The sequence below is a fragment of the Myotis daubentonii genome, chromosome X (genome assembly GCF_963259705.1).
Source record: "Myotis daubentonii chromosome X, mMyoDau2.1, whole genome shotgun sequence".
NCBI classification, from domain to species: domain Eukaryota; kingdom Metazoa; phylum Chordata; class Mammalia; order Chiroptera; family Vespertilionidae; genus Myotis; species Myotis daubentonii.
In genome coordinates, this window is record NC_081861.1 from 30,960,843 (window position 1) to 30,988,736 (window position 27,894).

Consider the following 27,894-nt stretch of genomic DNA (forward strand, 5'->3'; position numbering starts at 1 on the left):
GACATCGGCTTGGGAAGCTTTTGTCAAGGGACATCATAGGGGCCCTGAGCCTTCAAAGTTGGGTGTTGTGAGCAACGCCTGAACTTTGGGTCAGAACAAATGCTCACCAGCACGGGGCAGTGGGAAAAGCATGGACTTTGAGATGAAGGTTACATAGGCCTGGGTTTGAGTTCTGCCGCCATTCTATTTTTAAATTGATTTCAGAGAAGAAGGGAGAGGGAGAGAGAGATGGAAACATTAATGATAAGAGAGAATTGTTAATCGGTTGCCTCCTGCACACCCCACACTGGGGATCAAGCCTGCAACCCAGTATATGCCCTGACTGGGAATCAAACTGTGACCTCCTGGTTCCTAGGTTGATGCTCAATCACTGAGCCACGTTGGCTGGCTTCTGCCGCCATTCTTAATGGACAGCGTGACCTTGATCATGTTTACCTAATCTTTTCTGAGCCTCACTTCTGTATCTTAAATGGAACTATTAAGGCGGGATTATTACCAAAAGAGATTTCACTGAAAACAAAGTTCAAAGAGCAAAATATTTGGAAATAAACCTGGGCTTAAACCCCAGCTCTGCCACTGACCGACTACTTTGTTGTAAGAATGAAAGGACAGAGCCCACATAGTAAAGTGCCTGGCATGACAGGAGCCCCACAGCTCGTACCCAATAAATGTAAGTCCCTCTGCTCCACCCTGTCACCCTATAATTTTTACTGTTTGGCCCCCTTCCCCAGAAGCAGAGGGAAGAGCTTAAAGTGATATCAGAAGGCGCAAAAGAAAATCTTGCTCACATTTAAACAAGTACATACGCCTGCCCCTCTGTCCCTCCCTCAACAGGCCCATGGCTGAGGCCACATTGGCCATCCCTGCCATCCTTGGCTCAGCACTAGCTTAGATGGGTGCCAGCCTCGAAAGCACTTGCCTTGAGTTGGCACTGATCTCAAGTGCTTCCACCCCTTCCCCCTTATCTAGATGTGCTTTCCTTCTTTTTTATTCTCTTAAAGTTTATTTATTATTATTTTTTCAATCCTCACCTGAGGCCATGCTTAGAGAGAGGAGTGGGAGAGAGAGAGAGAGAGAGAGAGAGAGAGAGAGAGAGAGAGAGAGAAATTAGATAAAAATATCAATTGGTTGCCTTCCACACATGCCCCATGGGGATTGGATTTGCAACCCAGGTACTTGCTGTGACCTGTGCCATGACCCATGCCGTGACCCGGAATCGAACCGGTAACCTTTCAGTACACAGGATGACGCTCCATCTGAGCTAGAGGTGCTTTGTAAACACGTGCCACCAACTGAGTTGGGCTTGTAACTAAACCTTGGCCTTTGGTTTGCACTGCAGATGTTGGGAGGAGCTGGCAGGAACCAATGTGCACATCCAGATGTTGTCTCTGAGGCTTCCTTGACTTCCTGAATACTAGCTGTGAAGCAGTATTTACTACAACTTCCAGGGGTAGAGAAACAGGATTGTGTGGAACAGGCACTCCCCTTGGGGGCTATAGAGCCCTATCAGTGGGGCACTGGGTCATATTTGCCCTGAGGGGTTGTGGAGGGAGTAGGGAGAGAGAAAGTGGGATTCTGCTGTTTTGACAGGAGGCCTAGCTGGGCAAGGCCCTTGGCTAAAGGCACAAGAGGATGACCTCTCAGAGGTATCAAGACCATCTTCCCATCCATAATTTTTTTTGTTGGCCCACCCAGAACCATCATTTCTAGTGTGGGGGGTCCCCTTAGCTTCTCTCACTACTTGAACCTCATGGAGCAATATTACCACAGGGGGACCAAAGTGATGGTGTCTACCCACTACTAGGCCCCCATCCCAGGCATCAAGGCTTCTAGAACCATCATCATGGATTTCTAACCTGTCCACAGGAGGACTGGCAACTGGGCAGAGGTCCAGGGCCTTGAGCTGCTATGCTACTGTTCCTCTGACCCAATGCCTTGGGAAGGCCTGGCAGAGCCGGTCACCTGCCCAGGGTTCCTCACAGGCACTGGGCCCCACTGCTAGGAGCCCCACCTTGCAAGGGCATCTGGGAGATATTTATAACTGGAAGTCATCACACCAAATCAGCCTCAGGTAGGGAGTGTGATAGCTTTCTGTTCCATCACCCAGAAAATGTCACATCTTTTTAAAAATATTTTTTATTGATTTCAGAGAGGAAGGGAGAGGGAGAGAGAGATAAAAACACCAATGATGAGAGAGAATCATCAATCAGCTGCCTCCTGCATGCCCCTCACTGGGGACTGAGCCCACAACCCAGGCATGTTGCTTCTGTCCATTAATGCTAGGAACAGAATTATGCAAAATTATGAAGTGATATTGATCTCAGTGTCACCTGCTCCTCCAAATTAAACCCCATTGCTGGTCACTTTCCTCAGGCTCTTGCTTCTACCTGCCCTGCCCTTCCATTCAAAGATACCCAGGGCTGGTCCTCAGCCCAGATGGACATTGACCTCAGCAGTCACTGTCCAGTCTCTTACCCAGTCTTCTAAGGCCAGGCTCACTCTGTCCCTAAGGTGATAGCTAGGCAAGGTGATGGACTCACCTGTATTCACCTGCTATCAGGAGAGTGTTCTGGAAACAGCCCCAACTCCCTCCCAGGTCCCTGCTCCCACAGCCCAAACAGGCTGGTCAGGAGCTGCTGGGGCGTCCTCTAGTGTAGACAGCTGTCTCCTCAGCCTTCCTGTGCAGGATCCTCCCCACTCTCCGTAAAGGCTCCTCCCCTCCCTGTACTCTCTGACCTGTGTGGGGCAAGGGCGGGGCTGGGAGGGCTAGCGGGCCCTGAAGGGGAAACTGCTGAAACCCCTGGGACAGGAAGTGGCAGAGAGGGGCTGTTTCCTCTGGCAGAGCAGGGGTGTGGTGAGAGCTGGCCCTACCTCCTGCCTGTCGCTGTGGGCCCTGGGAGGCAGGGGAGAGCTGAGAGCCCTTCTTTCCCAGTCTGTACCACTACAGGAAAAAAAAAATGGAGGCTCTCAGCCCACCAGATTGGAGGGGAGCTCTCTCAGAAGAAGTCATCTTCCTTTTGCAGGGAGAGGAATTCTGAGAGAAGGGCAGACTGGTCAGCCAAAGGGAAGGGTGGAGCAGGGCAGGTGAGTATGGAGCCAGGGGGGCCACATTGGCAGCAGAAAACCAGAGCTGGGCAGGCGAACCTTCTGTAAGCTCTCGTGAGACAAAATGATCAGGACCGTGCCTGCTTGAAACGGTGTGAGTTATAAATGCAAAAGATTGCTGACTCTAGGAAGGACCTTAGACCATCCAGTCCAATCCCCTCATTGTGCAGCTTGGGAAACAAGAGGCCCACAGAACAGAAAAGACTTGCTCAAGGTCACACCATGGGCAGGGCTAGTAGGGCCAAGACTTTTTTCCTGACGAGAAGTTGCCAAGTTTGTATTTGGAGTTTCACACCCCCCCTTCCAGGCACCTCTGAACTCTCTGTGTCATTCTTCTCAGAAGTGAACTTGATTAATCTATTCACACTGAAGGGGAGTGAAAGCCTTTAGTCCAGGACTCAGCAAGCTTTTCCTTCGAAGGACCAGATAGTAAATATTTTCAGCCTTTGTAGCCCACACAAACTCTGTCACAACAAGTTAACTTATAATGCAAAAGCAGCCACAGACAATGTGTAAATAAATGAGCATATGGGGAGGGGGTGAAGAAAACTTATGTCATACTTTAAACAATAAAGAATTTAAAAAATATTCAGGCTGTTAAAAAATTTTATTTTAAATGAGCATAGCTGTGTTCCAATAAACTTTATTAGTGGCCCAGCCTGTGTGGCTCAGTGGTTGAGTATTGACCTATGAACCAGGAGGTCACGGATCGATTCCCAGTTGGGGCACATGCCCAGGATGCAGGCTCAATCCCCAGTGTGGGGCATGCAGGAGGCAGCCGAATAATGATTCTCATTAATGTTTGTATCTCTCTCTTCCTCTCCCTTCCTCTCTGAAATCGATAAAAATATATTTTTAAAAAAACTTTATTTGTGGACACTGGAATTTGAGCTTCAGTATAATTCTCATGTGGCATGAAATATTCTTCTTTTGATTTCCCCCCCCCAATCTTAAAAAATGCAAAAACCATTCTTAGCTAATGGGCCATACACAAACAGACTGGATTTGGGATGTACACCAGAGTTTTTGACGCCTGAGTTTGTCTAAGAAGTCAGGCTAAGGCGTTAGGAGAAGGAAGAGGAGGGGGAGAGAATGTACTAGGTGGGGTGGAAGCAGGTAAAACATTTGCTTCAAATCTTGAACACCACGTGGGAACTGGAGCCACAGACATTGGGGAAGGACACACCAGGTGTAGGGGACAGTGTGAACGAAAGCATGGAGGTGGGGAAGTCTCTGCGAAAGTTCAATGTGTTCTGCACATGCCTGGCCTCATTGTTATTTGCCAGCCTTGGGTCATTGGCGGCTGTTTGTCCTCACCAGAGGAAAGGGTTGGCTTGATTGAGGATGCCGAGAGACAATGAGGAGGGCTGGAAGTCACAGCCACTAGCTGCGTGACCTTCAACAAGTCACTTCTCCCTCAAGAACTTGGTGTCCGCCAAGAACTTAGTGTCCGCCGTTGGATGATAGGAGGGAATGGATGCGATGATCTTTCAGGTCCCTTTTACCTTTGATATCCTGGGGCTCTGGGTCAAGGAGAAGCTCTCAGCAGTGTGGGGGAGGGGGGAGGAGCTGCCCCGGGAGCTCATGGTGACATCACAGCTGAGGCTGCCCTCCCTGTTTGCCCCTCCCCCCCTCCCCCACAATAGGCCGTCTTTCCACCCCGTCCTTCCTGGCATTTTTCCCCTGGATGTGGCCAGGGGTGGAGGGGATATTTGGATGGGCCCCAGAAGCCAGCAGTGAACCTGAACCCAGCCTGGCCCCTCCTGCCTGGGGGAGTCCCAGATCTGAGCAAGGAGTCTCCGCCTTAATTTCTAGGACATGAGCTGGCAAGAGCCTTGACAAAGAACACTGTCCCTTCAATAAAAGTTATCTCTCTTTAATGTCCTGTGTTGCTGAGTCACAGATTACCCCAGTTTCTAAAAAACCCAGTAACCGATTTAATTAGTCTCTGGTCAGTGTTTTTGTTCTCTCCCTCCCTCCCCACCCTGCCCCAAAGGAAGCAAGCCAGCTCTACTGGGGCTGAGGGGCCGGGGGATGTGGGGTGTGTGCCATTCGAAGCCCCCTTTCATTCAGCGCATGCGACTTGCTCCCATAGTGTGCTGTCCAGATCGCCAGCCTCACCAGGCCAGGCCTGCTCCTTTGGCTCCTTTGGCCACTGAATTCCTGTTGAGGCCCCTCTTGCAGTGTGTGTGTGTGTGTGTTTGTGTTTGTGTGTGTGTGTGTGTGTGTCTATGTGTTTAGCAAAATAACTCCCAGGGTCCTGTTTTCCACCTTTAATCCTGGGTTTTTTGAGGTAATCCCAACTTCAAAACATCTAAGCCGAACTCATCTTCTTGCCATATTTCCTGGCTCAGTCACTTCATATCTCAAAATTCTTACAGCAAAAACAGATTATACACCTTGGAGTCGTTTCAACTACTTACTGTATTACCCCATACTCTGACATGTTTCTCCTTGGGGCGGCTCTGAGATTCCCCTCCTGGATTCCAGATGCCTCACCTGGTCTCCTTCCATCCCCTCCACTCAGACATCAAGCCAAATCAATCTTCCTAAAGAAGTGCTTGTTTTGTGCCCCTCCCTCGCTCAAGAATCCACTGTAACTCCCAGTTGCTTTCCATATTTTCACATTCTGCTGCCTGGTGGACCTCGGGCCTGTGCACTTCTTCAGCTCATTTCCCTGACTCCCCAGCCAGTCCTTCCTCCCCATAGTCAAGCTGGTTTCCTCTCTCTGCCATGAGTTTGATGGTTGTTGGTTATGTCTTCCCTGTTTTCATTTCATCCCACCATTTCCCATTTCCCTGTCTTCCTGTCCTTCTAGGTAAAGGCATGCTGACTACTTAATGAATGACCATGGCCAAAAAGACACAAATCAGGCCGGGGAATTGTAAAACGTGTTTGGGACATAACAGGGAGTTTTCACCTACAGTAACTCACTGGCCTTTCATGACCATGTCTTGAGCTGAGTAGGCGTCCCCATTTGACAGGAGAGGAAGGGGATCTGCCTAAACCCCAAGGCAAAGCTGGATCATTTTGCTGGTATCCCCATGCCTTTAGGATCTGCTGGGACTTCTGGGGTCCCCCATACTGGGGTTCATGACTTTGCCTCCTTTCCTGCAGTGTGTTTTCCCTGTCACTAGCTTGTCCTTCACCTCACAGAAAAGTTTAGTGCCCCTCTGCCTCCTCCCTGTCCCTGGAGCACTGGGGAGGAGGATGTGGTGGCCACAGGCACCTCCAGGGGGTGCTCTTTGGGCTGTCTCAGGCAAGGCCCCTGGCAGTCAGGGCAGCTGGGGAAATAGGTTCCCTTTGTCAGTCACCCTTCCCCCGCCCCTCCTCCCCTATTGGGCTTCTGTGCTCTTCTTGCCACATAACCACAACCCATAGGGCTGGGGTGGGGTGAAGGTGGTAAGGACGGGGGACTGGGAGCATTCCTCCAACCACAGCAGCCTGCCCCTCCCTGTGGGGCCCCCAATGCAGGCAAGCAGCCAGCCCCTTCCACGCCAACAACTAGAAACCTCCAGCCCCATCCTGTCTATATTCTGGGGGGACTTGTGGGGGGCTTCATGGGGTGCCCAGTCCCCCTTGCTCTCTGACGGTCACCTGAAACTCATCATCCCGGATGAGTGCTTTTTTAATTTTCAAAGTGCTTTCCCACCACCATCTTCATTCACCCGAGACTTCCTGGCGAGCATCTGCTAAGCTTGAATTACCCTCAGCCCTCACCCACTCTAAGGATGACAAGATACCACAGAAATATGGCTGACTTTTCCAGTGTCACACATTTTGGGGGGGGGATGCAGCCAGGAGAAGGCCTCCGTGTTCCTCCCTCGACCTGGGCAGGGTACACCACACAGTGCGGGTGGGCTGCTGGGTGTCTTGGAGAAAGATGAGAGGACATCTCTCTACCTGTGGCCTGCTATGTGCTGCAGCCCTAACTGCTCCTCCACTGGGACAGCTTAGGGCTTGGGAAGGTAGGGACAAAAGTGGAGCTGAGAAAGGGCTGGGAGCAGCTGGAGAAGGGCTCCGGGCCTGCCTCACCACTAGAGTTGTGACAAGCTCTACGCTGGAAGCAGGCAGTGACCGAGGGTCAGGGAAGGAAACTGGGTTTCTTATAAATAAGCACAGAGAAACCCCAACCAACAGAGCTTGCAAAACATTTCTTTTTTCTCTCCCTCTTCCTGATTTCATCTCAAATGGAGGGGGTGGTGGAAAGAAAGAGGGGAGAAGGAGCTGACAAAATAGCTGTGGCTGAGGCCCCTTCACTGGGCATTTGCTCAAGGAGAGTTCAGCTGGCGATATGAGTCAAGACTGTGTGGGAACCCCATGGATAGGTTACCTCCATTCCATCCATGGCTAGAGATTGGATTCCTGACTCTGGCCCTCTGTCTCTTAAATATGTGCCACTAGTCACGTGATACAGCATGCAAATTTGCTGCTGGATGACTATGGCGGGGGGTGCTGTTTTTCAGTGGAGGGTACAGCTGTTCCTGGGGTAGTTTCCATTTTGTTTGTGGTTGTGGGGGAGGAGTGCTGAGGGAGTGGGAAATGGCATGAAGGAAATTGTCACTTCCTTTCCAGAGAATTCCAGAAAGGTTTCATGGGGGACCGGGTATTTTAGGAGCGAGAGCTGGCTCAGAGGGGACAAGGAACTGGAGGAGAAGTCTGCTTTGTGGCCCAGCTGACCATCTGGCCCCCATGTTTCCTGGCGTGTGTGAAAATGCCACGGGTGTTACTAGCAGTTCGGTGAGAGCCATTGGCTCAGCTGAACGGGTGTAGATTTAAACTCACTCCACGGAGACTGTGGACGTGGCTTTCACATAGGGGCCGTTTCCTGTAGAGGAGGCCCAGATGGGTGGGTGCTGAGCACCGCTTGACGTGTCCCAGTGACAAACCCAGAAAGGGTCTTTACGTCTGCACCACCCGCACAGTTGTGGTGACGCAGGAGCGGCCCAAACCACTTCTATTTTGCTATTTTGGTTTTGAAATGCAGTCAGAATCACAGAGAGCCAGAGGTGTGCATTTGCAGGCCTGGGCCTTGGGCGCCCTCCCTCCTGTGGCTCACACACTCCCACGCAGTGCCCAGGGCCATAGTCTCTCACAGAGGCTTTGCTTTTAGCCCAAGTAGGACTGGCCCTGGGAGCCAGGGGTCCTGCAGTGGCCTCCAAGGGAGTCAAGGGGGTGGAGCTCTTAACACCCTGGGAGCTGAATTGACTGGAACAGTGACAGGTTGGGGTGGGGGGAATTCACCACTGGTTACTAAGGGCTCCCAGGTGCCTCAATTTCTTAAGTTAAGTGCCTGTGTGACCCCTTACCCCCCCACTCGCTGGCAAGACAGTGCCCAGGGCTCTGGACCATTGAATCTGCATCTCAGTGTCTCAGTGCGTCTCTGAGGACCCTGGTGAGGGGAGCCCCTGGTGTGGGCCTCTCTGGTCTCCAGCAGGGCGGGCCTTCTGTGGTGGTGGCTTCTTTGGTTTCAGGTTCCTGGGAGAGGGAGGTTATTTTGAGGGACTTGGGGAGGTGGTTCAGTCCTCTGCTGGGGAGAGTGAGCGAGCATGCAAATGAACCCCTCTCCACCTCTCACTTTCAAATCCTCAAACATCTAAGGGGGGAGAAATGAAAGTTTCTGGACTGGAAGGTTCCATGGTGGTGGGGGTGGGGAGAGAGTGATCTTAGCCTCGGCCAACAGAGTAGGACAAATGGGGCAGCTACTTGTTCCCTACACCCTTCACCTTAGCTTCAGGCTGGAGCTCAGGCAGAAGGAGACACCAGTATGAGCTGTGGGTGATGTGTGCAGCCTCCCAATACTCACAGGCCTGGGCCAGCAGGATCTGTACCAATCACGTCCTTAATTTAGAGACTTAGACATCTGGGCACAACGAAGACAAATGGATTAGTCTCTTTTATTTTAAACCTTCCCTCCTTGTGCTGCCCTCCCCTCTCCCACCTCCTCCCTGGCAGAGTGGACCTTGAGGGGGCTCACCCCAAGAGCCACATACATATTCTGCAGATATTCTCTCCCTGGAAAGCATAGGGGGCAGTGGCAGTGGCAGCCCACACCCCTCTTCACCACAGCCTCTTTGAGCCACCGTGAGCTGGAGGGCAACAGATGACTGAGCTTGCTGTCCTGATGGCCTTAGACACGCAGAGGCCCTCACACATATGTCCCCATACTTAGGACACATGGGCATGCCCCGCACACGTACATATCTACCATGTTTGCACACATGCAGCGAACTCTCATTGTAAATTACAATGCAAAAATATACAGATATTATACACAGAGTGCACACATTCCTCTCATTCTTGTATAAGCCAGAGGATATGACACCCACACCACACCCAGTGTACAAATAGATATACTTTATTGCCCAGAAAACACAGCTCACTTGTACAGAATGACCAGTATCATTCATTCATTCATTCATTCATTCATACGTTCATTCCACAAACAGGAATTGAGTGTCTTCTCCATGCCAAGCACAGTGCAAGGCTGCTAAAGTTTCATCAATGGTCAACACAGTCGTCCCTGCCCTCAAGGAAGCCACTGTCTAATGGGGGAGGTAAGGAAGGCACGCAGAGGTTCCACAGGCTGAGATAAGGGGCAGTGAGCTCACAAACATGAAGAGAAGCCAAAGGGATGAGCAAACCTGAAGGCCCACGGCGGTGGGAAGGCCTCAGGCCCTTGAGGGGGGGAGGGAACAGACACAGGAGTTTCAGAAGTTTCATGTTTAGACAAAGTGGGATTAGGTGAAAGTGATAGCCTTTCATTTGATGAGTTTGAGAATGCTTCCTGGGGACAGACAGGCGGTCTGGCCTGTGGGAGGCCTGGAGCTGCGGAATGTGGGCCTTGGGCACTATGGGTGGGGGAGACAGACCTTCTGAGCATAAATGGCCTTGGGAGGCTTCTCGGGGCCACCAGAGACCGTACCGGGTCACATACAGGGTTGGGTGGGGGTGGTGGGGAGAGGGAGGGGTGGAGCTCAAGCAGGGACCCTGGTTTGCCAGTGCTTCCTCTGCCCTGACAGGCACCAGTTTCTCATGCTCCCAAAGGGTAACAAACCTGACAGCTTGAGTTGAGTGACTTCTCAGAGTTTTTATTGGGGAGTGGGGGTGGAAAGGTGTGGGGATGAGACTGGGGGTGGGGAGAGGGTGGAGCCAGCCCTGTGGGCTAACGGAAAGGAAGTGGGAGAGGCCTGGGTGTCTCCTGTGGGGGAGAGCGGTCATCAGGGAGGTCACCCGTGGTCCCCCACCCTTCCCTCCCCTTTGCCCCTCTCTCAAGTTCCTCATTTCTTTCCTGGAGGAGAAGGTTTTGCCACCCTTGGCACTGCCAAAAGAGTGTCCAGGAGGCAGGGGTCAGTGTGTCACTCCCACTATGGTGCCTGGCCCCAGTTCTTCAGATGCTTATGGTTGAACCAGGCTGTTTTAGACCCAGCGCGCGCGCACACACACACACACACACACACACACACACAATGTCACTAAAAACAGAACACTGAGGGCCAAAGATGTAGCACCTGCAAGTGGAGAAGCCCAACTGTTCAGGTCTGGCGGAGCAGAGCAGATGGACAGGAGGGACGTGGGAGCAGGAGCGAGCCTTTGGAAGGCAGGCATGGGTGGGACCGCAGACAACACGTACAAGCATAGCAAGCACAGGAAACAATTGGAGGCCCGGGTGCCATGTGAATGCCTGAGGTACAGACTGTGAGGCATTCAAGGAGAGGAGAGACGTGCGAACTACAGCAGACAGATTTCCTGGAAAGGGAGGGCCCCTAAACCGGCCCTAGAGGATGGGCCAGGTTCCTTGGGCCCTTCCCCCAGCCAGGGTTCTCCTCACAAGTTCCCAGGGTGACAGTTCAGTCTTGAAACTGAAAGCAAAGCTGAACCAAGAACACAAGCCCACAACCAGCATAGAGGCCATCGGGGTGGTGGCGGGGTGGTGATGAGTGGGCAGATCTTGGGGCCCACCTGTCCCTTTCCCCAGGCTCTTTGGAGGCGTGGCCATGTCTGAGTCCCATCCCCACAAGCTGGGTCAGGCGAACTACACAAACCTCACAGCAAGACATTTCTTCCTCTGTAGATTCTGCCTTCCAGAGCTAAGTGACCCCCTACTCCCAAGGTAAACTGAGCCAGGCAGCATCTGGCTCACATGTCCTGACCCACACCCCTCGCACAAGAGTCTTTCCTGAGCCAAAGGAATTTTTGGCCTTTTTCATGCTATTGCCCCATCCACAAGGCCCTGATTTTCCCTGTGGCCACACCCTAGGGACTAATGTGCAGGGTGGAGAGCGATCAAAGTCCCTCTCTCTGTCACCTCCAGAGGAGTGGGGGAGGGAAGGGAGGGAGACTGCCTAACTTCAGGGCCAGCTCAGGTGCAAATGCTGGTGACTTAGATGGGCACACAGGCTTGATCACTTCCCACTGGAGGTGACTCAGTTACCTTCCTTTCCCCTCTTTCATTACCTGCCTCCTTTCTTCTCCTTCCCCCTTCTTCCATTGCTGGCCCCTTGTAGCCATCCCCTCCTGGCAGTCTGCCCTAGCACGGCAGGGTCCCTCTGATTGCCCAGCTGTCCTGGGAACAGAGCTCAAGGAAGGTGATTTACTCAGTGCCCCCACCTCTCCCTTCTCTCTAGGTCACTCTTGCGGTTGGCCCAGCCCAGCATGCAGCCTTGAACTTCGCTTAGGCCACCACATACTCCAGCTTTCTACACACCCGTTCTCCTGTGGCTTGAGTGTAGGCTCTAAGCTCCAAGTTACCTGAGCAGCATCTCTTCATCAAGAAAAACCCGCGGCTCCAGAGGGCCCTGCGAATTCTGCTGTCAGCTCTGAGGAGACAGCATGGCTATAACCCTGCAGCCCAGTGACCTGATCTTCGAGTTTGCAAGCAACGGGATGGATGATATACACCAGGTACAGCCCCCAGAGCACAGAGCACAGAGCACAGAGCACAGAGCACAGTCAGCCAGTACAGACGATCAGATAGACACAGACAGGCAGGCAGATAGCCAGCTGGTTGGCTGGCTAGCCAGTCAGCAAATATTGATCAAGCACCTACTAGGTTCAGGGCACTGGGCCCACTTGTCAGCTAGACTGTGCCAGCTAGCCACTCACAAAGCCAGTCAGTAATCATGGGGTGGTCATTTAGTGAGCTGGTTGCCCACGTGCAATTACAGGGCACGTGCAGTCACTAAGTCAGCCAAGCAGCTGCTAAGTACACCAGCTGAGCTGTTGGCTAGTCAGCGACGTGGGCTGAATGCACAGTTGTGCACTGACCTGCCTATGCTTTTTCAGCCACTTCCCATCACCCCAGAGCCACAGTGACAAAGTTGCTGGGACAACCACATAGCAGGAGTGAGCACTGCCAACTGGAACCGCAGGGCAGAGTCCAACCCCTGGCATCAGGCTCACGTCTCTAGCCTGGTTGATGGACCCTTCCATAACCATCTTTTCAGCCTCGATTTGAAATTCAGGATACACTGGAAATGGAGTCTTCTGGTTGCAGGAAGTTGGGAAATAGGACAGACTTCTGTCACCCGAGTCCCCACCACTCCGTACCTTGCCCTGAAGTGAGGCTAAAACGTTTTCTGGGCACTTAGCTGTACCCATCAGATAGGGTCCTGGCACACTCGCCACCATCCACTCCCCTCTTTTTACAAACTGGCAGCCAGCTACAGTGGAAGGAATGGAAGAGTAGGAGCCAGGAGTCCTGGGTTCTGATCCTAGTTTGGCTACAGTGTCACTTATGCAAGGCCTGTCCCCTACTGTATCTGGCTACCATCTCTCCATCTTCACCAAGGGGAGATCCACCTGGATCACCTCTAAGGGCACCTCAGCCTAATTCTGATGCCCTCTATCCTAAATCCTTGTGAAGATGGAAAACTTTGTGCAATCTCTAGCGCACTACGAAAGGCTGCCCCCTAGTGGGATTTGAGCATATTAAACTTTCTGTCCAGCTGGGCCTTACCCAAGTTGCTCAGTTTTATTGAACACCCCTGAAGTGCCTAGAGGAGAAAGCAAGAAACTCTAACCATACCTGGGTTCCCAATGCTACAAGTCATTTTTTTTTACTTGTTTCTAGTCTGCTCAGCAGCTGTTTCTGTTCTTCATAGAGGCTGTTCATAGACACTCCCAACCCCATACCTTCTAGCCCCACACACGCCCCTGCACCCTCAGCAGACAGCCTCTCCTCCAGTCCACAGAGAAGCTCAAAGCCAAGGAAGTCCACAGTTTCCTTCCATCCTTCATTTTGTTGACAACTTCACTGTTCTTTTTTTAAAATATATTTTATTGATTTTTCCACAGAGAGGAAGAGAGAGGGACAGAGAATTAGAAACATCGATGAGAGAGATACATCGGTCAGCTGCTTCCTGCACACCTCCTACTGGGGATGTGCCCACAACCAAGGTACATGCCCTTGACTGGAATCGAACCTGGGATCTTTCAGTCTGCAAGCTGATGTTCTCTCCACTGAGCTAAACCAACCAGGGCCACTGTTCTTTTTTTAAATATTTATTTTTATTGACTTCAGAGAGAAAGGGAGAAGGAGAGAAAGATAGACACATCAATGATGAGAATCATTGATCTACTGCCTCCTACATGCCCCCCACTGGGGATTGAGCCCGCAACCTGGCATGTTCCCTTGACTGGAATCAAACTTGGGACCCTTCAGTCTTGGGACCCGCTCTATCTACTGAGCAAAACCAGAAGTGTCCCTGTCCCTTTCAAGGGTAATCCTGGCCCTGTACTTACTCTCCTCTCTCCTGCTTCCCTCAAGACCTTAAACCATTGATCAACTGCTGTCTTTCTCTGATATATTTCAGACCTCCCAGACCTTCCTTCTCAACTTAGAACATAATCAGGTCTCCCCAATCCTAAAAGAAAACTTCACATGCCTCTCTGTGTTTACTTTCTCACCTCCTTTTTCTCACTCATTTTAGGAAACAATTTTTTAAAATATAGTTTTATTGAGAGAGAATCATTGATCGGCTGCCTCCTGCACACCCCACACAGGGACAGAGCTTGCAACCCAGGCATGTGCCTGACTGGGAATCGAACCATGATCTCCCTGTTCATAGGTCAATGCTCAACCACTGAGCACACTGGCTGGGCAGGAAACAATTTTTATTGCAAAAAAAAATTTTGTATCATGAATACAAAAAAGTGCATAAATCATGTACATACATATGTGTATATCTATTTAAAGAATAACTATAAAATAAACACCCATGAACTCACCACTCAGGTTGAGAAATAAAATGTTACCAGTCTCCTAGAAGCTCCTGATACATAAAACAATGAGAGCCTACTCTATGCCATGCCTTGTTCTAAGTGCTTTATGCATATTGATTTGTTTAAATAACCTTAAGGGGTCAATAATATGATCATCCAAATTTTATAAATGAGGAAAACAATGCACATAAAAACTAGGTAACTTGCCCAAGGTCACCCTGCTAGTAAGTAGTAGAGCTTGGTTTCATACCCAGGCAATCTGGCTCTAGACCAGGACAATCCAATAGAATATTCTGAGATGATAAAAGTATGCTATATTTGTGTTATCCAGTATGGGGCCACTAGTCACATGTGGCTATGGAGCACTTGAACTATGGCCAACACAACTGAATAACTGATCTTTTATCTTGAAAAAATTGCATTTATATTTAAATAGTCACCCGTGGCTAGTGACTACCATATTGGACAGACAGCTCTTAACTTTATGGCCTTAATCACTACACCCCACTGCCTGCCTCACTCTATCCTCTCTGAGATCCATTGTAATGTGCCTTGGGACTCTAGCACCCCCTGAAACTGGATTAGCCCGGGTGACTGCCCAGTAGCCAAACCCAAAAGCATGTTATTAACTTTTGTTCTTCTGGAACCTTCAGGCACAGAACTGAGTATTCTCATTCTTCTTCTATGAAGAAAGAATTTACTAATAGTCCCATGAAAGAAAATTTGAAAAATACAGAAAATTATAAAGAATGGGGGGAAATCATCCAAAGTCCCACAACTTAAATATAATCATTATGAACATTCTGGTATATTTCCTTCCAAACATAATTAAAAAAAAACAGTTGCAAAAAAACAAAACACCAAACAGTTTTGATCACACTCCTTTTTTATTTAGCCTTTGTTTGGTTTTAGAACAACTACGTCCTCCAGGAGTCAAATTCTCATCCTGATCATTTTTTCCATTCCAAGGGATTTAGCGACCACCCTGTTGAGTTCTTGGACACATTTTTTTTTGACTCCCCTGAGAGATATCTCCATTTTAAATATCTCTAGGGTACCTCAAACTAACCATATTCAGACACTGCCCTCCTTATATTTCTCCAAAAATCTGTTCCTCCCCCTCTTCCAGGTACCCCCTTAACATGAACAGTGCCCCCATGCACCCATTGAATCAAACTGGAAATTGGAACACTCTCCCCAATCCAGGCAATGACTGAGCCCTTACCTTTCTTACTCTCTAATGCTTCTGTTCTTTTGTCTTCGTTGCCACAGACTGAGCCCTAAGATGTCCACAATCTGAGCTCCTAACCCTGGGTACTCAGTGCTGACTGTAGGCTGAGTCCTTCACCTGACTACAGATCGAGTCCCTTGCCCTTGCCATTGACTAATCCTTTCCTGATCCTGGCCATGGATTAACCCATAACTACAGCCAATGAAAGCTGTCTGCCCTTGAATGCAGGTGGTACAGACCTAGCCCATCACTATTAATTAAAAATTCATCATCCAGTGAAGTCAGACCATTGTCGTAGTCTTAACAAAGGACAGTTCTTGAGGGTTCTAAGAATTCGAAATTGCAAGAAGAGCTAGATTCTGGTAGGCGGGCTTCCTGGAAGAGGTGGGTGGGTCATGAACCAGATCCCTCTCTTTTCCACAGCTGGAAGACCCCTCAGTATTCCCCGCTGTGATCGTGGAGCAGGTACCCTACCCCGAATTACTGCATCTGTATTCAGGACTGGAGCTAGAAGATGGTCACAACGGCATCATAACGGACAGGACCTTGTGCATGACACAGGATCAGATCCTGGAGGGCAGTTTCATGCTGGCAGGTCTGTCCCCTTCCTGGGCAGGGAATTTGTGGAGGATAAAGGGGTTTGTCTTCAGGGAACAGTAGCCCCCACACAATGGCTTATAGTGACACATACAGCAAAGGCAAGGCCCCCAACAGTTGGAAATTAGATGGGGCAGTTAGGACAAACAGAAGGTAGTACAACTTCATAGAGGAGGAAGTCATCTAAATGGATTCATGATCTTTTTTTTAACATTTTTATTGATTTCAGAGAGGAAGGGAGAGGGAGAGAGAGAGAGAAACATCGATGATGAGAGAGAACCATTGATTGGCTGCCTTCTGCACACCCCTTACTGGGGATCGAGTCTGCAACCCAGGCATGTGCCCTGACCAGGAATCGAACCGTGACCTCCTGGTTCATAGGTTGATGCTCAACTACTGAGCCATGTTGGCCAGGTGGATTCATGATCTTTTGAGATGGAGGACAATGAGGAGTGGAGATAGCTGGGGTGGGTGTAGAGAGAAGGTGGAGGACTAGGCTGGGAGGTGGCTCCTTTGCACTGTTCTCTGGACTGGCCCTGGTTATGGCTGTACCCCCGATCTTGTACCCTAAGAGAGCTTTTTTTCTCCCCCCTTACCATGAAACCTGAAACCAGATGAAAATGAAGCAACCTCCCAAACCATGTCAACCACTGAAGTCTTGCTCAATGTTGAGTCTCCCAACAACATCCTGGATGAGAAACAGATCTGTAAGTATGAACCTCGGTGTCTTTACTCAAGGCAACACAAATGGTATTGAAAAAGATCATGTCTAGCCCTAGCCGGTTTGGCTCAGTGGATAGCACCTCGACCTGCAGACCGAAGGGTCCCGGGTTCAATTCTAGTCAAGGGCATGTAGCTCAGTTGCAGGCTCCTCCGTGGGCTGGGCCCTGGTCAGGGCACATGCAGGAGGCAACCAATTGATGTGTTTTTCCCACATCAATGTTTCTCTCTGTCTTTCCCTCTCTTCCACTCTCCCTAAAAATCAATGGAAAAATATATTCAGAACAGAAAATAAATAAATAAAAAAGATCATGTCCATGTGTTGGATTCTCAGACACATGTGCATTCAGGCATATGTACCCACCCCCACCAACATACACATAAACTTATTCTTGAGCTGTGACTGGAATGGGAGGGGCTGGAGGGTACCACGGACAAGGAAAGGTGGCCAGGGTGACTTTTCCCCCCATTGTTTTTTGTTGTTGTTGATCCTCACCAGAGGATATTTTTCTTCCTTCCTTTCTTTTTTTTTTTACCTGAGGATATTTTTCCATTGATTTTTAGAGAGTAGAAGGGAGGGGGAGAGACACAGAGAGAGAGAGAAACATCGATGTGAGAGAGAGACACATGGATTGGTTGCTTCCTGTACACACCCCAACTCAGGCCAGGGATCGAGCCTGCAACTGAGGTACGTGCCCTTGACCAGAATTGAACCAGGGACCCTTCAGTCCAGGGGCCAACACTCTATACACTGAGCCAAACCAGCTAGGGCTTCCCCAATTTTTAAATTGGGATAAAATACACATAAAATTGATGACCTTAACCATTTTTCAGTGTACCGCTCACTGGTATTATGTTCATTTGTATTGTTATGCAGCCATCATCACCATCCATCTCCAGAACTCTTCATCTTGAAAACCGGAAACTTTCTACCCATTAAACAACTCCCCCTCCTCTTCCCTCCAGCTCCTAGCAACTACCATTCTACTTTATGTCTATGAATTTGACTAGTCTAGGTACTTCAGATAAGTGGAATCTTACAGTATTTGTCTTTCAGAGACTGGCTTACTTCTTTTTTAAAAAATATATATTTTTATTGACTTCAGAGGAAGGGAGAGGGAGAGAGAGATAGAACATCAGTGATGAGAGAGAACCATTGATCGGTTGCCTCCTGTACGGCTTCTTCCAGGGATCAAGCCTGCAACCTGGGCATGTGCCCTGACCAAGAATTGAATCGTGACCTCCTGGTTCATAGGTCAACGCTCAACCACTGAACCATGCCAGCCAGGCAAGACTGGCTTATTTCACTGAGCAGAATGTCCTCAAGGCCTGCCCATGTTGTAGCACGTGTCAGAATCTACTTCCTTTTTAAGGTTGAGTACTATTGGCCAGGGTCACTTTTCAGGGTCCCCTCTCTCTTGCTGGGCTCCCAGGAGGACTACTCAGGGTGTGGCTTATTTTATAATGTACAGGGTTCGGTACCTTCTCATCCCTTTCCTGATCTTGGATGTTGGCCATCCCTCCCCAGAAGGCCCCCAAGGCAGGCTTTTCCTCCAGGAATCCCTCAGGCATTTGCCCTGACTCCACAGGAGGACTCCTGAACCTAGTAACTGCCCCTTCCCAAGGGGGCTCTGGGAGACAGCACAGGAAAGAAAGCACTGAAGCTGCAAGTTAAGAGTCCCAGCATTTCTAATCCTGACTCTGTCACTAATATTCATTCAGGATTCAACAGATAGTTACAGAGTGGCCACATGTACCAGGCAAATTCTTACTGTGTGACCTTGGGCACATGCCCTGCCATGTCTGGGTCTCAGTTTCCTCATCAGGAAAGCAGAGGAATTGGGCTAACTGGTGTCTAAGGCCCACTCCAGTTGTAAAAATAAGTGAATGACTAAATCAAGGTGGCCCTTTATCCTGGGTGTCACCTGGAACTTCCCAACAGCAGTGGGCTCGAAATGTGGCAGCCATCGTTGGGGCCGGTTCATGCCCACAGCTCTACAGATGTTTGCTCTCCTCATGGTGCGAGACACATGAGGTGTTTTCAGGTGTCTCCTGTGTTTGGGGCTCAGAGGAACGGCACCTCTGCTCTTTCCCCGGGAGCCCATCATTCTCTGGAGCACTGGGAGAGCATGCTCCTACCCTGCACTGGCCTTTCTTTTATAGTCAGCACCTCCGAACTGCTTCCGGATTCAGACCCTGCTCCAGCCACCACTCTGCCCAACTACCTGTTTCCTGTCTCTGAGCCCAATGCCATGAACAGTGCTGGTGACACTGGTGACCAGGAGGGGCATTCTCTGGAGGAGCAGGTCTCCAAAGAGGAAAGTGCCAAGAAGACTGGAAAACCAAAGAAGAGAAGTAAGAGAGAGAGAAAGAAATGTGTGTGTGTGTATCTTCAACGAGTGGGTGGTAGGAGAGGGGCAGTCAGGGAAAACATAGGGTTGAATGGGTGGAGGCCCACAGACACATTAAGAAGACAGCTCTCTGGTATGGCAGTGGTGGATGAAAAGGCTTCCCTTACATAAAGTAAAACCTGGCCTTATTGCTTGGTCCACGCATACCCTGACATTTCCCAGCCCATTCCTGTCTGCTCGGCATAGATGTAAACTCTTCCAGAAGTGCCGATGATCCCAATGGATAAAATCCTAGGCTGGGTGTTCAAACACCAGGCCTGGCCCCCATGGCCAGTCCCTGGCCCCCTGGGAGCCTCTGCTGTGTGCTTTGTGTTCTTATCTTCCTTCTGAGAGCTCATGGAGCCAAGACCATATATGGGAGAGGACTTTGGGCTTTCCCAAGCCCTGTGTTATTGATTTACTCGGGTGATGGCTGGTTGAGACTGCCTTGTCATCATGGCAACCAAAACCCCAGTGTCGCACTCACCTGCACAACAGTCACACCTTTAGGCTGCCTTTTCATTCAAAAAATTAGCCTAGGTGGATTCTGATCTAAAAGTGACTCATTGCCCCACATCGTACTGCTGTTCTGGGGCCTGAAAATGAGGGCAGGTGCACATACCTGGGAGCTGTGGCCAAGGAGAATGATCCTGGGCTCTCCCTTGTCTGCCTTGTCACACCCAACTTGATAAGCTCCAGGCCCTCCCGCTTGGGAGCCCGGCCTGCAGCACTTGCCATGGTCTCACCTCACCCTGCTCTCCCCTTCTCCTCAGTCCGGAAGACAAAGGGCAACCGCAGTACCTCACCTGTCACTGACCCCAGCATCCCCATTCGGAAGAAATCTAAGGATGGCAAAGGTATGGCTGGTAGTCAGGGGAGCTGAGATGGAAAGGGAGCCAGGGTGCCTGGGCCACCTCTCACCACCTGGTCCTCTTCAGGCAACACCATCTATTTGTGGGAGTTCCTCCTGGCACTTCTGCAAGACAGGAACACCTGCCCCAAGTACATCAAGTGGACCCAGCGAGAGAAGGGCATCTTCAAGCTGGTGGACTCCAAAGCTGTGTCAAAGCTCTGGGGGAAGCAGAAGAACAAGCCTGACATGAACTATGAGACAATGGGGAGGGCTCTAAGGTAGGAGCTGCTGGGGATCCCTGCCCTGGAGGAGTCACCACACTCTTCCTCATGTGCTAGAGGGCAGTGATGGCGAACCTATGACACGCGTGTCAGAGGTGACACGCGAACTCATTTTTTGGGTTGATTTTTCTTTGTTAAATGGCATTTAAATATATAAAATAAATATCAAAAATGTAAGTCTTTGTTTTATTATGGTTGCAAATATCAAAAAATTTCTATATGTGACACGGCACCAGAGTTAAGTTAGGGTTTTTCAAAATGCTGACACTTCGACCTCAAAAGGTTCGCCATCACTGCTATAGTGTCTCCTAACCTTCCCATCTGCTTGCCCTAAGCCACTCCCCCGGCCCCCTCTGGAAGGAACAGTTCCCTCCCTCTTGCAGCTCTGTCTTAGCCTTTTCTTTCTTGATAGGAGAACATTTTATGGCCTCCCATCCCCAAGAAGGTCTTCCTTTTTAAAAAAAAAATGTATTTTTATTGATTTCAGAGAGAAATGGAGAGGGAGAGAGAGATAAGAAACATCAATGATGAGAGAGAATCATTGATCTGCTGCCTTCTGCATGCCCACTACTGGGGATCAAGCCCACAACCTGGGCATGTGCCCTTGACCAGAATCAAACCCAGAACCCTTCAGTCCACAAGCTGACGCTCTATCCACTGAGCCAAACCAGCTAGGGCAAGAAGGTATTCCTTCACATTCTTCAAGCCAGAGAGCTAGGGAGACGGGCCAGAGTTACCCACAGCTGGTGTGTCACACTGGAAGAGTGCTGAACCCCCCCCATTATCCATCCATCCTCTCTCGTTCTTCACCCACCCCCTGTCCTCTGCTCCAATGCAGGGTGGGGGTTGGCATTTGAAACCCCTTTTTATGGACCCTTTGAGTCCTCAGGAGATCTCAGAAATTTCATAAGTCTTCCAAGTCCAAGGGTTGGCCTTCCCACTACCCTTGTCCTTGAGCTCCCATCTGCCTCCTGGCCAGGCTCCTCCTCATGCTTGCCCTGCCCGGAGGGTGGTATGCCCCTGGCTAACTCCTCAACCCTTTTCCCCAGATACTACTACCAAAGGGGCATCCTTGCCAAAGTGGAAGGGCAGAGGCTGGTGTACCAGTTTAAAGAGATGCCCAAGGATTTAGTGGTGATTGAAGATGAGGACGAGAAAAGCGAAGTGGCAGAGGCATCCCCAAAGGCCTCCACCTCCACCAGCACTACCCGGCGAGCCAGCTCCAGGGTCTCATCCAGAGCCGCTCCCCAGGGCAAGAGCAGCCCTCCCTGGGAGAAGCCAAAGGTTCAGCATGTCGGTCTGCAGTCATCTGCAAGTCTGGAATTGGGCCTGTCTCCAGATGAGGAGATTCCCACTACCTCCACCGTGCTGGTCTCTCCACCAGAGGGCCAGGCCAAACTCACCAAAGCTGTGAGGTAAGGGCACCCAAGTTGTCATGAGTCTTCCCATAGTTCCTTGAGTTGTGGGAAGCAGTTTTCAACTTCTTGCAAAGCTCTGCTGCATGTCCAGCCTCATGGGATCCTCGCAGGACCCTTGAGAAGCCAGTAGGGCACTTGGTCAAGAAAGGAAAAGCCTGGGGTCACACACCAAAGTGATGGCAAAGTCAGCTCTTGACCTGGGGGACTTGTGTTGCCAGCTAGGGCTATTCCTGCTATCCCAGAGGGCTCCCCAAACAGACAGCAGGGGCCTCCACATCTGGGCCTCTCTCCCTAAGCCTCCCCCACTCCAAAAAAGAGGCAACAGAAAATGTTACAGGGATACCCGTCTGCTTTCCTCAGGCCCTCCAGGCCCACATGCAAAGCTCTTGATACCTCTTGTCCATGCGAAGTGCTTCCAATTTTCCCTGAAAAGGTTGGGCTTTGTCCGAGTTGTGTGTATGTAGCTCTCACTCTGCTGGCATGAGTCACTGAGATGCGCTTGTAAGGAGAGAAGTTGGTAGAATGGAGCAGCGAGGAACATGGGCTCTGGAGTCAGAAAGCCTAGATGTGAGTCCCTCCTACTAGCTGTGCGACCTAGGGCATGTGACATAACCTCTCTGTGCCCCAGTTTCCTCAAGCTGTAAGATCAGATTATTAAACTTATTCAACTCGTGGGCTATTTTGTTTTGTTTGCTTGTTTGTTTTATTGATTTCAGAAAGGAAGGAGAGGAAGAGAGAGTACCTCAATGATAAGAGAGAATCATTGATTGGCTGCCTCCTGCAGGATCCGGAGGATCGAGCCCGCAACCCGGACATGTGCCCTGACTGGGAATCAAACCCTGACTTCCTGGTTCATAGATCGACACTCATCCACTAAGCCACGTCGGCCAGGCAGCCAATGGGCTATTTTGAAGATAGAGGAAAATAGCGAATGTCAATCATTTTGAGTGTCCCTGACTAAGCACTCAATCAATGTTAACTGAAAAACAAAATACCTTTGACTCCTTTCCTCCTGTGCCCTCCTCTCTAGACAGTTGGGAGGTGCCTCTTGCCTTAACCAAATCTGTTTTCTGTTTCTTCTCAGTGCTTCTTCAGTGCCTGGCAACATCCACCTAGGAGTGGCCCCTGTGGGGTCAGCCTCGGCCTTGACCCTGCAGACAATCCCCCTGACTACAGTGCTCACCAATGGCCCTCCTGTCAGTACTACTACTTCAACCCAGCTTGTTCTGCAGAGTGTTCCACCTGCTTCGACCTTCAAGGACACCTTCACTTTGCAGGCCTCCTTCCCCCTGAATACCAGCTTCCAAGAGAACCAGGTGGCAGCACCGGGGACTCCACTGATTCTCAGTGGCCTCCCCCAACTTCTGGCTGGGGCCAACCGTTCGACCAATCCCACAGCAGCCTCCGTTGCAGGGGCTGGAGTAGCAGGGCCCAGCTCTCAGCCCCCGGGGACTGTCATTGCTGCCTTCATCAGGACTTCCAGTGCCACAGCAACCCCTGGGGTCAAGGATGGGTCACTGAGACCCAACTCATATGTGCAGGGGATGGTGACTGGGGCCCCCATGGAGGGGCTGCTGGTTCCTGAAGAGACCCTGAGGGAGCTTCTGAGGGATCAGGCTCACCTTCAGCCACTTCCAACCCACGTGGTTTCAAGGGGCTCCCACAATCTGAGCCTTCTGGGAAACCAGACTTTCTCTCCTCCCAACCGCCCCACTGTTGGGCTGACCCCGGTGGCTGAACTTGAGCTCTCCTCAAGCTCAGGGTCCCTGTTTATGGCTGAGCCTAGTGTGACCACATCTGGGACCCTACTGACTAGATCCCCAACCCCAGGCCCCTTCCCATTCAACCCCACTTCGCTCATTAAAATGGAGCCCCACAACATATAAACAGAGGGGTTGGGGAAGTGACCCACCAGGCAAAGCTGAGCAGCATTTTCATATGGACTGCCTCTAGCAGACTGACAAGTAGCTCGCCTGCCCTTACATTTTGGTGGAATGTCAATATACCAGACTCCCCCATCCCTCACCTCTGCTTGAGGTCACATGGCCAAGCCATGCCCAGTTTGAGCATTCCTGGCATCAGACCATGGCCCTCAAGAGCACTAGGGGATATGCTCTTGCCAGGGAAATGGGCTGGTGCGGTGATGAAGGGATAAACCTCCTGAGAAGTTGGTGGCCAGGGTGGGTGCAGGGGCTTCATGGGAAGATCCATGTTTGCCTGGCTGCATTTCACATCCGTGTTCCCTCAGTGGGGAAGTGACTATCCCATATGTGAATATCTCGGTATGTATTCGTGTGTACTCATGAGACTGTATCTTCGTTTCTTTGGAGAGGACAAGGGTGCAGCCGTGAGGTCTTTAAGAACATGTGTCTCCGCGCCCACATCAGCCGCAGAGATGAGGATTTGTTTTAAGGAAAAACATGCCCTAGTCCCCTTTGTACAAACCAAGACTCATTTGTTCTGAGACTATGGGGGTGCAGGTTGGATCCCCCAAATCTGGAGAGATGTCACAGAGCTGGAGCAGGTCAGGGTAGAAGAGCTCCCATTGGTGTATGCATTGGAGCAAATGCAGTTCTAAGGGACAGGAGAAGGCCACGTGGGATAAAAGCATAAAGAGAGGAAACTCAGCCCTCTGGAGCAGCCCCCCAGTCTAGACTGAGGGCTTCTCCCTGGACTTGGCCTCATGGCCCACCAGTCACTTGCCAGCACGCTTGGAACCTTGACCGCTGTGTTGAAGGGTTAGATAGGGGCAGAGTGCCCCTCCAGAGTTAGACCCAGCCGAGTACCCAGGCAGAGCTGAATTAATTAAATGTTTGCACCGAGGGCTGGGGCTGTAAAACCAGGCTTTGCGCCTGGCCTACACCCCAAATTCTGGGTTCCCTCTTGATTAATGTCGCTCCTGATATTGTCCTGCTCTCAGGCATGGTGGGGATAGTTGTGTTAGCAATGTCGAATGGATCTGCCTCCATCACTGTTCATATGTGCCTGTCGCGCAGCCAGTCTTCTACTCACCTCGTAAGTTTGCCAACCCACCTGCCCCCACTGTGGCTACAGCAGACGTTCATGTGGACTGTCGCCCCTCTTCTCCAACTTTCACTCCTGACCCTGATTCCTTCTTCCTCAAGGAGACAGGAGCCAGAAGATGTGAGCCCCCATGGCACTTCTGTCTCTACATGGCTTCTTGCTTCCCTCTTTCCTCTTTCTAAGGGGCAACTGATTCTCTCTTAAAGTCAACTCCTCCGCCTAGGGCCTGGATCTCCTCCCCCTCCCTTCTTGGCATTAGCCTGCCTCTCTCCTGCCAAGTGTGGGGGGCAAAGCTAAGATACGTCAGCCTTGGAAACAATTGTTATCTGGTGAATTTGGTTAATGTGAATCAGTGCCTCAGGACCTTTGCTATGTCCTCGGTGCAAAACCATCCACTTGATCTAACTACCTCCCCAGGTTGCTCTTCCCGCTCTCCTTCCGGTCACTGCCAAGCCCACTATTGCCCTCTCTCACTTTTTTCTTGTTTTCCCCCATGGGGTGGGGAAAGTATATACGGTTGTGCAGGTGTATTTATTACACGTCTCCAGCACTTGGCATTAAAGTGCCTTTTTAAAAAAAATAAATCAGTTTATTATGACAATTTCCTGATGGTGGAAAGTAAAGCATTTTGAGAAAGTTTCCTTTTTTTCTTTCTATTTTTTTGCATAAAGACGCTGCATGGGTTGGGGTGGCCCTGTCTCACTCACCAACTCCATAGAACTCATCATCTGAAGGTCACTGATATCTTCATGGTGACATCAAATGCGTTTACATTTCTTGGCCCCTGTGAACCCTTACAACATGTCACACTACTTCCCATCACCTCCCGCACTAGCCGGGCTCAACTGTGCCCTCTGTCGCCCATTCTCTGTGCAGTGCTGGCTCCGGATCTACCACTTTCAGTGTGGGTGTCCCCAAGGGTCTCATCCATCCTCTTGGCTCTGGATCAGCATTTTGGGGATGAGTCCAACATCTAGAGCCACAGCCCCCACGTTTCTCCCCAGCTTCTGGCTCGCATGCCCAGGGGTCTGTTGGACATTTCCACCTAGATGCCTGCCAGGTCCTCAAAGGCAGCCCCTCTCCCAAAAGTCAATTTGAAAGTTCCCACATATGCACACAAAACCTTTCCAAGAAAAAAAAAAAAACTGTCATGACTTGCCTATTTCTGTTCATGGTGCCACCATTTTTCTGACTTTCTAAATTAGACATTTCAGAGCCATCTGAAGGCTGCCTTCACTTGACCCTGTCCCTTTCCCCATCTCCTGAAGTCCAGTGCCATTTACCATGTCTCAGACCTTTCTCCCACATTCCCAGAGCCTCAGACTACCCAGAGCTTAATCCTCTCCCTCCCTAGACACATCCAGAGCCCCACTGTGACCTGCCTTGTCCCCTCCAATCTGCCAGGGCACCAATTCTGATCTGCTAGAAAGCTTTCAGGGGCTCCTCATTGCCTACAGGGTGAGACTCAGGATAACCTCTTATCCATTCTAGGCAGCTGGGCATTAACCCTTTTATTTGCTGACTCATGAGGCAGTCCAGGGGTCCTGGAAAAGGGGTGAGGGGGGCACATTAAGACTCAGGGCAGTAGCTCCAAAAGTATTTTGAGCGTAGCATCAGCCCTGTCTTCAGACAAGGTCCCAAGTCCTTGACCTTCCAGCAAGGTCCTTCACCATCTGGTCCCATCTGACTTCCCCAGTCATTTTTCACATTGCTTCCCCCCACCCCCAGTGTATTGCTCCTGCCAAACCAATACAATCACTGGCCTTTGAACAAGTTTAAGTCCCACTTCTGTGTTCAAATTTCCCACTTCTGTGTTCTTGCTTTACCTGGTTCTACTTAACCAGAATGCTCCTCCCATCCCGCTAGTACCAACCGAATACTGTCCATCCTTGGAAACTCAGTTCCTGGAAGCTGCCTTCCACAGTTCTTGTTTTGAAACTTGTAGCAATTGCCACTCTTTTGGCAACTGATCACAAACAGCCTGTGACATCTCCTTTGTTATAATCACAAACTGTTACTTAAATCTTCAACGACCTGGACTTATTTAGTCACCCCAATTAGTGTGTTACTTTCTGAGGGGCAGGCGGCTATAGCACCCACAGAGCAAGGCACACTACATAAGAAGCATTTAGTGAGCATCAGCAAACGGTTACTGATTGAGCTGGTGAGTGATGGGGACCGAACTTTGAGGTAGGTGATGCTGACCTCCCCTTTGCACAGGCACTCACCCCAGGTGCTCCACTGCCCAGGGCCCGCACTCCCTGGCTCAGTGCCCTCATGGCCTCCCCACCCCCAGCCTCCACACCCAAGACTTGTTACTACTTTGAATGTCCTCTACCCCTAAAGAAACTTCCCTGTCAGTTTCTTTCCTAACGCAAAGTGTTAAATTAGCTAATATGATAAACTAACCTGTGCTGATATAGTTATGGGAGAAGGCTAGAGGAGAACCAGGAGACAGGTTTCTTTTAACCAGCGTCATGTGGCAACAACATCCCTGCCTTTGTGATGGTTTAATGGAGTCAAGAGACTCACTCCTCACCCCCAGCAACTGATGTATTACTCCCCCCTTTGGGCTCCCACAGCACTTTGTATATACCTCTTACTGTAGCACTTAGCACATGTAGGTCCTTAGTTATATGTTTGTTTCCCCTCCAATAGACTGTGAGCTCCTCAAGGACAGGGACTGTGTGTTAGTCACTGATGTATCCCCAGCGCCTAGCACAGTGCCTGGCACACAGTAGGTGCTCAATAAATGTTTATTGAAAGAATGAATGAGTCCTGTATATGATCATGGGGATTGTGGCCCTATGCCACGGGAGGAGGACAACCCATATTGGGGGCTACCACAGCTTTTTTACTTCTCATATAACACTGCAGGCAGCTGCTTCCTTTGCCTGGGTCTGTGGCCACAGGAGCACAAGGCTGCTTCCAGCTGTGCCTTGCTGTCACCAGGTGTTACGGACAACTGTGAACTCCTGCCCTTAGCTGCTGCCCCTTCCTGGGACAGCCTCATGACCATTTCCTCATTCCGGAGTGGGACTGAGTGACAGAA

General features: G+C 50.4%; 1 protein-coding gene across 8 annotated transcripts in view; it reads left to right on the top strand.

The window, feature by feature from the left end:
• Window positions 1-27,610, top strand: part of ELF4 (E74 like ETS transcription factor 4) — a 46,374-nt gene extending 18,764 nt beyond the window's left edge. For 3 of the 8 annotated variants that reach the window (XM_059679535.1, XM_059679537.1, XM_059679536.1), the window contains 10 exons: window positions 9,555-9,662; window positions 11,733-12,009; window positions 13,402-13,503; window positions 15,983-16,154; window positions 16,771-16,863; window positions 19,040-19,231; window positions 20,040-20,123; window positions 20,205-20,397; window positions 21,450-21,815; window positions 22,903-27,610. In XM_059679535.1, the coding sequence (XP_059535518.1) occupies window positions 11,938-12,009; window positions 13,402-13,503; window positions 15,983-16,154; window positions 16,771-16,863; window positions 19,040-19,231; window positions 20,040-20,123; window positions 20,205-20,397; window positions 21,450-21,815; window positions 22,903-23,704 (2,076 nt within the window). In that variant the 5' untranslated portion in view covers window positions 9,555-9,662; window positions 11,733-11,937 and the 3' untranslated portion in view covers window positions 23,705-27,610. Of the gene's footprint in view, window positions 1-9,554; window positions 9,663-11,732; window positions 12,010-13,401; window positions 13,504-15,982; window positions 16,155-16,770; window positions 16,864-17,753; window positions 17,893-19,039; window positions 19,232-20,039; window positions 20,124-20,204; window positions 20,398-21,449; window positions 21,816-22,902 lie in introns of those variants that run through there. The other 5 variants (XM_059679534.1, XM_059679538.1, XM_059679533.1 and 2 more) reach the window with 3 other exon arrangements.
• Window positions 27,611-27,894: the final 284 nt, after the last annotated feature.